Raw genomic sequence first — 9,271 nt, forward strand, 5'->3', positions numbered from 1 at the left:
TCTGCCATGTGAGGACACAGCGAGAAGATGTCTATGAACCAGGAGGTGGGGACACCAGATCTGTTGGCAATTTGTTCTTTGATTTCCCAGCCTCCAGAACTCTGAAAAATAAATGTCTGTTGTTTATAAGGCACCCAGTCTATGGTATTTTGCTACAGCAGCCCAAATGGACTAAGACATTCTCCCAAATTCATATGTTGCTGTCCTAACAGTTGCCCAGTACCTCAGAATGTGACTTGTAAATAGGGTCATTGCTGATAGGATGGGTCTTAATCCAATATAACTGGTGTCCTTATAAAAAGGGGAAATTTGGACAGACACACACCCGGGGAGAATGTCATGTGAAGAAAAGGCAGAGGTGCTTCTACAAGCCAGGGAACACCACAGATTGCCAGAAAACCACCAGAAGGTAGGGGAGAGAGAGGTCTGGCATAGATTCTCCATCACAGCTTCAGAAGGAACCAACTGGCTGACACCTTGATCTTAGACTTTTCAGCTCCAGCACTGGGAGAGAGTAAATTTCTGCTATTTTAGCCACCCAGACTAGGGTACAGACATACCTCATTTTATTGTGCCTCTCCTTAGTGGGCTTCGCAGATATTGTGTTTTTTACAAATGGAAAGTTTGTGGCAAGTCTACCAGTACCATTTTTTCCAATAGGCTCAGATGGTGGTTAGCAGTTTTTTTAGCAATAAAAAATTTCTAAATTAAGGTATGTGCATTGTTGTTTTTAGACATAATGCCACTTACTTCTGGGCTGTGGACCATTCACCCACATGGAGAAGTCCTTCTAAGGCTATCAAAACATGGGCCAGGCCATGAGGCCCCGATAACCATCCCTGAATTTTTTCGGGAGTCAGCTAACCGATTTGGGACTTATCCGGCCCTCGCATCAAAGAAAAGAGGACAATGGGAAGTTCTGAATTTCAGCCAGTACTACGAGGCTTGTTGGAGGGCTGCAAGAGCCTTCATCAAGGTAAATGAATCATTCATTCCTTCTTCCTTTCTTCATTCATTCATCACCATTCAATCATTCATTCATAATAGGAAATAAATATACATATATGATACACACATATGATGCCCAAGGCCCACAAGATATGAAGGTTAACTGGTGAAAAATTTCCCTCCAGTCCTTGACTCCTCCCTTATGAAGGCGGCCACCATTGCCAGTTTTTTGTACGTCTTTTTTGGGAATAACTTATGTGTATATATTATATAATTTTATGTAAAATTTTACACACATAGTAGTATACTATACCTGTGATTCTGTATCTTGCCTTTTCCCACTCAGCATAGTATCTCGATATATTAGTTAGCTACTGCTGCATAACAAATCCATCCTAAATTTAATGACTTAAGATGGCAAACATTTATTATCTCACAGTTTCTGTAGGTCACAAACTCACAAGTGGCTTAGTTAGATATTTCTGGCTCAGGGTCTCTTACGAGGCTGTAGTTGAGCTGTCAGCCTGGGCTGCATCATCTGAAGGCTTGACTGGAGTTGAAGACTTCACTTCTAAGCTTATTTACATGTCTGGCTGTTGGCAGGAGGTCTCAGTTCCATTCTCCATGGCCTTTTCCAAGGAGTTTCCTTGGAGTATCCTCATAATATGGCAGCCAGCTTCCCCCAGAACAAGTGATCCAAAAAAGAGTGTGAACAGGATGGGAGCCGTGATATCTTTTATAACCTAACCTCAGCAATGACCTGCTGTCACTTCTTCCATACACAGACCAACCTCTGTACAACGGGCAGGGAATGGATTATGCAAGAACATAAATACCAGGACAGGAGAGTCACTGGGGGCCATCTTGGAGGCTGGCTCCCATACCCTGAGACCCTTACATATTGATCCATGTAAACAAATCTACATTCTTTTCAACAACTGCAATTGTGTATATAACAGCATTAACTTAACCAGCCCCCAGATGGTGGGCATTTCAGTTGTTTCTAGCCTTTTGCTAACATACATGGTGCCACAGTGAAACCCCTTTGTACAATGAATTCTTACAAAGAAGTGCCTCTATATGCCCACTCACACGTATGAGACAATCTGCCCACCAATGTCATACTGTCAAAAGTGTTCATCTTGGCCAGTTTGGTGGGCACTTGAGGCAGAATTCTAAGATGACCTTGGGATTTCCAGCCGTGTATAGTCATGCTGTATAGTCTCCTCCCCTTGACTATGGACAGGACTCATGGCTACAATGGGATTTCCTTCCTGTGGTGGAAAGGTGAAGAGATGTAGCAGATGTCATTAAAGTCTCTGATCAGTTGACTTTGAGCTCCTCAAAAGGGCAAATGTTCTGGGTGGGCCTGACCTAATCAGGAAAGGAACTAACCGAGCGATTCTCCCGGGGGCCTTGCAGAAGCAAACTGCCATGCTGTGGAGAGGGCCATCGGGCAGCAGATGGCAGGCAGTGTCTAGAAGTTCAGAGCTGTCCCCAGCTGACAGCTACTTAGAAAACAGGGTCTCAGTCATTCAAACACCAGGAAATGAATTCTGCAAACAACATGTGAGTGCAGGAGAGGATTCCATGCTTCAGGGGGGATACAGTCCCCAGGGATGCCTTCATTGCAGTTTTGGGAGATCCTAAGCAGAGGACCCAATTAGGCTGCCCCGAACTCCTGACTTGTGGGCGCTGAGATAATAAATGTGTGTTGTTTTAAGCCGCTAAATTTGTGGTGCTGTATGGTGCAGCAATAGATAGTGAATAAAATAGGTATCTACTATTGTAAAAGAGCATCTACTGATGGTTTTGACCTATAGGAAATCTCATCACATTTTGACCTAGACCCCAGTTCCTTTCTCCCCTCCTCTGATGCCCATGTGTCTTCATTAAGAGACTGAGATATCACAACTCAGAACCGTCTGCTTGGGCTGGGTTCCCTCTTGGCTGCCTCGCCCAGGGCCTTAGTGATGTGGTTAGTTCACCCCTCCTGAAAGACCATCCTCTTTAGTTATGCCCTCAGTTCTGGAACTCATGGACCCTCTACTCTCCAAACCTCAGGGGTCCACTCAGAAACATATCAGTTTATCTACACATTAATAGACACACTCCTACAGTGAAGACAGCCTTTTTGTCACTAAGCACAAACACTTCACATCACGTTCTGAGGCATCAGCAGGCAGATGCCTGCCAAATGCCTATGTTTTTATAAAAAACAGGGCGTCATTGCCAGCCTTGCCACGTATGATTAAAAGAGCCAACAAAGTTGGAGTTAGCCCAACCCAAGGTGGGGGGTCTCCCCCAAGGACAGTCACCTTCAAGTCCAGGATTCCTGGTTCATCCACAACCACATTCAAACCAAGGTCATACTTTTAAAAGTGCAATTTATCACCACTATAGGAGATCACTCTTTGAGTACTTTTGTTATTAAAAATAAAAATAAATTCACACCCATTAGGAGAGCTATTATTTTAAAAGGGAACAGAAAATAACAAGTGTTGGTGAGGCTGTGGAGAAATTGGAACCCTCATGCACTGCTGGTGGGAATGTAGAAAGACGCAGCTGCTGGGGAAAACAGTGTGGAAGTTCCTCAAAAGAAGTAAACAGAATTACCATCTGACCCAGCCATTCCACCTCTGGGTACATACCCTAAAGACTTCAAAGCAGGGATTTGAACAGATATGTGCACACCTACGTTCACAGCAGCATTATTCACAATCGCCAAAAGGTGGAAACAACCCAAGCGTCCATCAGTGCGTAATGGGTAAACAAAATGTGGTCCATTCAGACAATGGAATATCATTCCGCCTTAAAAAGGAAGGAATTCTGACACCCGCTACAGCATGGATGGACCTTGAGGGCATTAGGCTCAGTGAAATAAGCCAGACACAGAAGGACAAACACTGTGTGATTCCCCTCATAGGAGGTTCCTAAAGGAGTCAGATTCATAGAGACAGGAAGTAGATGGTGGTGCCAGGGGCTGGGGGAGGGGAGGGGAGTGAGTGTTTAATGGGGAGAGTGTCAGTTTGGGAAGATGGAAAGTTCTGGAGATGATGGTGGGGACAGCTGCACAACAGTGTGGAATGTGCTTAATGCCACTGAGCTGTGCACTTAAAATTAGTGAAAACGGTACATTTATGTTGCCAATTGTTTACCACAATAAAAATAAGAATAAATCAATGGGGTATTATATAGATGGGGGCAAACTAGTCTCCCAATAGTCACAAAAACATCACACCCCAGATATTAACCTCCATGCTGGCTTTCCCCCATGTGGCTCTGTGGGCTTTGGAGTGTGCTCTCCCACATCCCAACAAGCAGATCCCACCAAGTAGATCCCACCAGAAGCAAAACATCTCTGTGTTTCTCTTTCCTGTTTCTTTGTTTTTACCTCCCCAGCTGGGCCTGGAGCGGTTCCACGGAGTTGGCATCCTGGGGTTTAACTCCGTCGAGTGGTTTATTGCTTCTCTTGGTGCCATCTTAGCAGGGTAAGACTATGCGCTAGTTTACTGTCAAGGTGGATGAGCTGCTATTCTGGGCCTGGCTGCCCTGGGCTACTTCCCACTGAGATGTGAACGAGGAGTTCAGACAGCCCCAGGTTGGCAGGTGCGAGATACACAAACCAGTCAACCTGACAAAGGACTGGTATCGCGAATATATAAGGTACTTCTAGAACTCAGTAATAAGAAGACAAAAAGATTTTAAATGGGCAAAAGACTTGAACAAGAAAGGTCACAAAGCAAAGTAGGCAACAAGGACTTAAAAAGATGCTTAAGGGCCAGCCAAGTGGCACGTTGGTTAAGAGCTGGCTTGAGCAAGAGGGCCCCAGTTCGGATCCCACATGAGGGCCAGTGACACTGCCCTCTACAGCTAAGATGGTGAACAACAGCTCGACCTGGAGCTGGGCTGCCGTGAGTGGACGGCGACAGCATAGGCTGAACTGAAGCTGCAGTGGGCTGCCATAAGCTACCTTGTGTGGCTAGCAGTCAGCGTGAGCGGGCGGCAGCCAGTGTGAGCTGCCAAGAGCCGCCATAAGCAGCTGTCCAGAGGCCAGCAAGAAACTGCCGCACCCGGGAAGAGCACAATGATAATACCAACATGGGCCAGTGAAGCAACGTCCTCCACAACTAGACTGAAGAACAAAACGACAGCAACTTGTCTGTTCCCCTTCTCCCAATTCCCCAGCACTGTTCCCATCCCCCCAATTCCCCAATAAAAATCTTTAAAAAAAAAAAGAAGATGCTCAATGTCATTAGCCATCTGGGAAATGCAGAAAACCACGACAGAATGCTTAAAAGCAAGAACAAAAGACTGTGAGGAAGGGAACAGGTGGTTGAGGGGGTCCAAATCCCACCTCTGGCATTTATTTGCCTTGGCACCTCTGAACAAGTGACTTCACCACTCTGAGCCTCAGTTTCCTCATTTATAAAATGGGGTGCTTGAAAGGGTTCCATGAGCTGATGTCTTAATGACACCATAGGAATTTCCACTTTCATCATGATCATTTTTGGTTTTGTCACTGTTACATTGTGGAAGGAGGGAAGCTGATGCCAAGGCTGCAAACTCAGAAACTACTGCAGACCTTGCCCCTCCCCACCACCTTCCAGGGCATTCTCCCCTTAAGGTGTGTGTGTGTGGTGCACGGGTACACATCACATGAACGTGTGGTTTTTCTTCCCCAGGGGCCTTTGTGTTGGTATTTATGCCACCAACTCTGCGGAGGCTTGTCAATACGTCATTACTCGTGCCAAAGTGAATGTCCTGCTTGTTGAAAATGACCTGCAGTTACAGAAAATCCTTTCGGTAAACCAGTCACCTAGGGGGAAGTGCTCTGCCCAGGTGTCTTTTTGCTCCCAGGTAGATGCTAACAATCAGTTGGGGTGGGGAGCTTGCCACATATGTGGGTTCAGTCAGAGTCTTCCACGGCCATTTTGGTGTAACTGGCAACGTTGCTTTTGGGAGCAGCAGGGTGGAATGGCAGAGCTTAATTTCCAATTCATATTAACTTCATTTCCTACTCAGCCTCCATTTTTAAAATGTGTTTACATATTGCTTTATATACAGTCCACTGTAATTTTTCTTTTTGAAGTGTGATTATTTCAAGCCTTGTAATTTTCTTCATTTCTTATAACTGTCTGCATTTCTGCAATGCTTTTGTCTTTCTCTTCTAGTTCTTTCCTGAGTTCTACTACCTCCTGTTTCACTTCTTTCTTGTGTCTGGCCCTCTCTTCCACCATCGCTTGTATGTTTGCTTTGTGTTCTTCTTTACCAGGTGCATTTACTTCACAACATTTTAAATTTTATGCTAGAATGTTGGGTGGCAATTTTCCTTTCTTTGCGGTGACTTTTCTTTGTGTACAATGAAATTTGGCTCCACTCTTATTTCTGTCTTTTTTTTCCCTTATAATATCTTTGTATGGATAACGTAGAAACTTTTCCAATTATGTTTGAATGAGCTGCAGTTTCCTGAACAAGCTTTTAGCAGGAAGACCCTAAGGGGAGGGGAGTCCTGGGGAAGGTTGAGCCTAGGTGACCAGATTCACCACTCAGCCTAAGGGCCACTATGACTGTTTCTTTAATATTTCATGACTTCTGAGTATTTCTCCACTTTTTAACATCTCTGGAGTCGAGATGTGTCTTGCCATCGACAGTATTCTCAGATCACCATCGGCTACGTGTCCTCCCATATTTTCACATCTCTGAAATTAGGGTACATTTTCCAGACTCAGTGAAATCCTAGCTAGACTCAGTGAAACAGAAGATGTGCCACCAGGCTCCCTTCCACACTTAATTCCTTACCTGGCTCAGGAAGGACAGACGTCTACCTCCAGCTTTGAGCTTTTTTGAAACTGCTTTCTTCCATGATGCCTTTGTGGTCCTTGGTACTCATGTCATGCCCTCTGTTCATAGCAGAACACACTGGGGGCGGGGGAGGCGGGTGATAGGTGATGAGTAGAGTGCTTCACCTTCTTGCCATGAATACTGGCTTATGATTTGGGTTTTTCCACTGTTAGAAAATGCCATGTACCCCATCCTTCCCCCTGCACCAACCTCACTGCTAGGGCTTCCTGTCCTGCTTCCTGTATACTTGCCCTCACATGTATAAAGCAATATCTAAATGGTTTCTCTCTCATAGTTTCACTGAAAGTACTGTTTTCTGGGGGATGTGTGTTTCTGGTCGCTCTGTATGGAAGATGCAAAGCCAGGCTCCTGACATGCTCCTCCCAAACTGGATATTCAGATCCACTTGCAAATCTAATTCTGGGCAATATTCATAGCCCTTACCATCCTTTCCTGCCTCCTCCGCTATCCCTCTCCCTTCCAGTCCATCCATCCTGGTCTTCTGTTCCTCAAACATCCCCAGCGACTGCCAGCTACAGGCTTTTGGGATGTGTGCTCCCGCTCTCTGAAAAACTTTTGTCTGCCGTTACAAGCACACTTACCATCTTTTCTCTCCAATCCACACCAGAGATTATAACTTGGTTATACTTATAATAATGGATGTTGGAAGTGACTTTCTCATGGGATTGGCTAGCAGTGTCATAGAGGTCCACGCCTTGCTTCGCATGAACAGGGTACAGGCATCCTGCAGCCCTGGTCACCTGAACCTTACAGTTCTAGGGATAAGTAGAGAGTTCTGAACCTGCCCAGGTTCCAGCTACCTTCATGAAGGATTTTTGCGGCCTAACTCCAACTAGAAGGTTTGCTGAATCCTGGCTGCATGGTGCAAGATGCCAGCTCAACAACTGTGTGCAGCAGAATTGGGGCTGAGACATGTTGTCCCAGGGAGACTGTTGTCTTCATCCACCTCTAATTGTTGGAGGCTACTGATACTGGCCACAAAGAACCAAGGAGTCCTTAAACCAGGTTGTTTCATGTCAGCCAAGACAAGGAAATGAGGGGAATAAAAACAGGCTGGGGTTGCAGTAGGAGAGAGCTTAAGCCATGCATCCAGCTTCTGTCTTTCCCAGGGCTGGGTTGCCATAAGTCCAAGCTGAACTTTCTTTCAGATTCCACAGAGCAGGGTGAAGACCCTAAAAGCAATCATCCAGTACAAGCTGCCAATGACCAACAGCAATAAACACGACGTGTACTCTGTAAGTACAGGAGGAGGCGCTGAGCAAAAGGGAGCGCAGGGTCTCTAAAAGGAAGTGGGAGGTGAGCAAAGAGGAGGGTGGAGCCTAAAAGAGGAAGTGGAAGGTGAGTAATGGAGAAGACAGGGATTCACAAGGGAAGTGGATGGAGACTTCCAAAGGAAGTGGGTAGTGAGCAAAGGAGAGGGTGGGTCTTTGCGAGGGACGTGGATGGAGACTCTCAAAGAAGGCAGACTGTGAGTAAGGGAGAGGCCAGGTTTCACATGGGAAGTGGGCGGGCCTTTGAGAAGCTTTTTTTCTTTTTTGGGAGGGCATGAAGGGTATCACTTAAGTGAAAAAGATAATTTATTGGCTCATAGAACTACTACCTAGGGTATGGATTTCAGGCATGGCTAGAACTACAGGCTCAAATGTGACCCAAGCTCCATTTTGCCCTCTTGGTTTCTGGACTCCACTCTATCCTAGCTTTCCCTCATAGTTCTGAGATGGTCCAGCAGCTCCTGGGGCTACACTTTGATTCATTCATGGCCAGACAGCACTTGCAAAAGCCCTGACCTTCACTGTGATTGGACCACTTGAGGTCACATGTCCAGACCTGATCCAATCACTGTGGCCCAGGCAGGTAGAACCCTCTTCCTTAAGCCAGTCAGGGTTGACCTCTGGAGTTGGGGGTGGAGTTGGCCCCATTGTCTGGTGACTGAGAAATTTGGGGTGCAGAGTGAAATCTAGTAAGTCAGAGATCAAATAATATTGAACTCTGCTGTTCTAAGCATTTTACATATATTAATTCACTTACTGCTTAGAACAACCCAAGGAGCGGGGTCTTGATATCATTCCCATCTTGCACATGAGGAAGCTGAGGTACAGGGAGCTTAACTGGCCTGCCAGGGAGTGGAGGGGCCAGAAGCAAACACTTGTGTATTGTAGGCGTTGAACAGCATCCCTGGTCTGCACCCACTAGATGCCAGTAACACCCTCCCAGTTGAAACAATGGCTTTTATAAGAGGAACCAGGATTGGTGATCCTAAAGCTTTCCTCTTGATGAAAATCATGCTTTAAGAGAAGCTGATGGGGGGCCGGCCGAGTGGCGCGATGGTTAAGAACTCGCTTGGGATGCCAGAGGACCCCGGTTCGGATCCCACATATGAGGGCCAGTGACACTGCCCTCTACAGCCAAGATGCTGAACAACAGCTCAACCTGGAGCTGGGCTGCCGTGAGTCGCTGG

At 46.1% G+C, this 9,271-nt stretch overlaps 1 protein-coding gene across 1 annotated transcript in view; it reads left to right on the forward strand.

Annotated features, from left to right (window-relative positions):
- The first annotated feature begins 739 nt into the window (after positions 1 to 739).
- Positions 740 to 9,271, forward strand: part of ACSBG2 (acyl-CoA synthetase bubblegum family member 2) — a 22,380-nt gene continuing 13,848 nt past the window's right edge. The window contains exons 1-4 of the mRNA XM_019653330.1: positions 740 to 976; positions 4,351 to 4,439; positions 5,634 to 5,754; positions 7,962 to 8,048. Coding sequence (XP_019508875.1) covers positions 740 to 976; positions 4,351 to 4,439; positions 5,634 to 5,754; positions 7,962 to 8,048 — 534 coding nt within the window. The remainder of the gene's footprint in view (positions 977 to 4,350; positions 4,440 to 5,633; positions 5,755 to 7,961; positions 8,049 to 9,271) is intronic.

The sequence above is a fragment of the Hipposideros armiger genome, unplaced genomic scaffold (assembly GCF_001890085.2).
Source record: "Hipposideros armiger isolate ML-2016 unplaced genomic scaffold, ASM189008v1 scaffold_202, whole genome shotgun sequence".
In the NCBI taxonomy this organism is placed as follows: domain Eukaryota; kingdom Metazoa; phylum Chordata; class Mammalia; order Chiroptera; family Hipposideridae; genus Hipposideros; species Hipposideros armiger.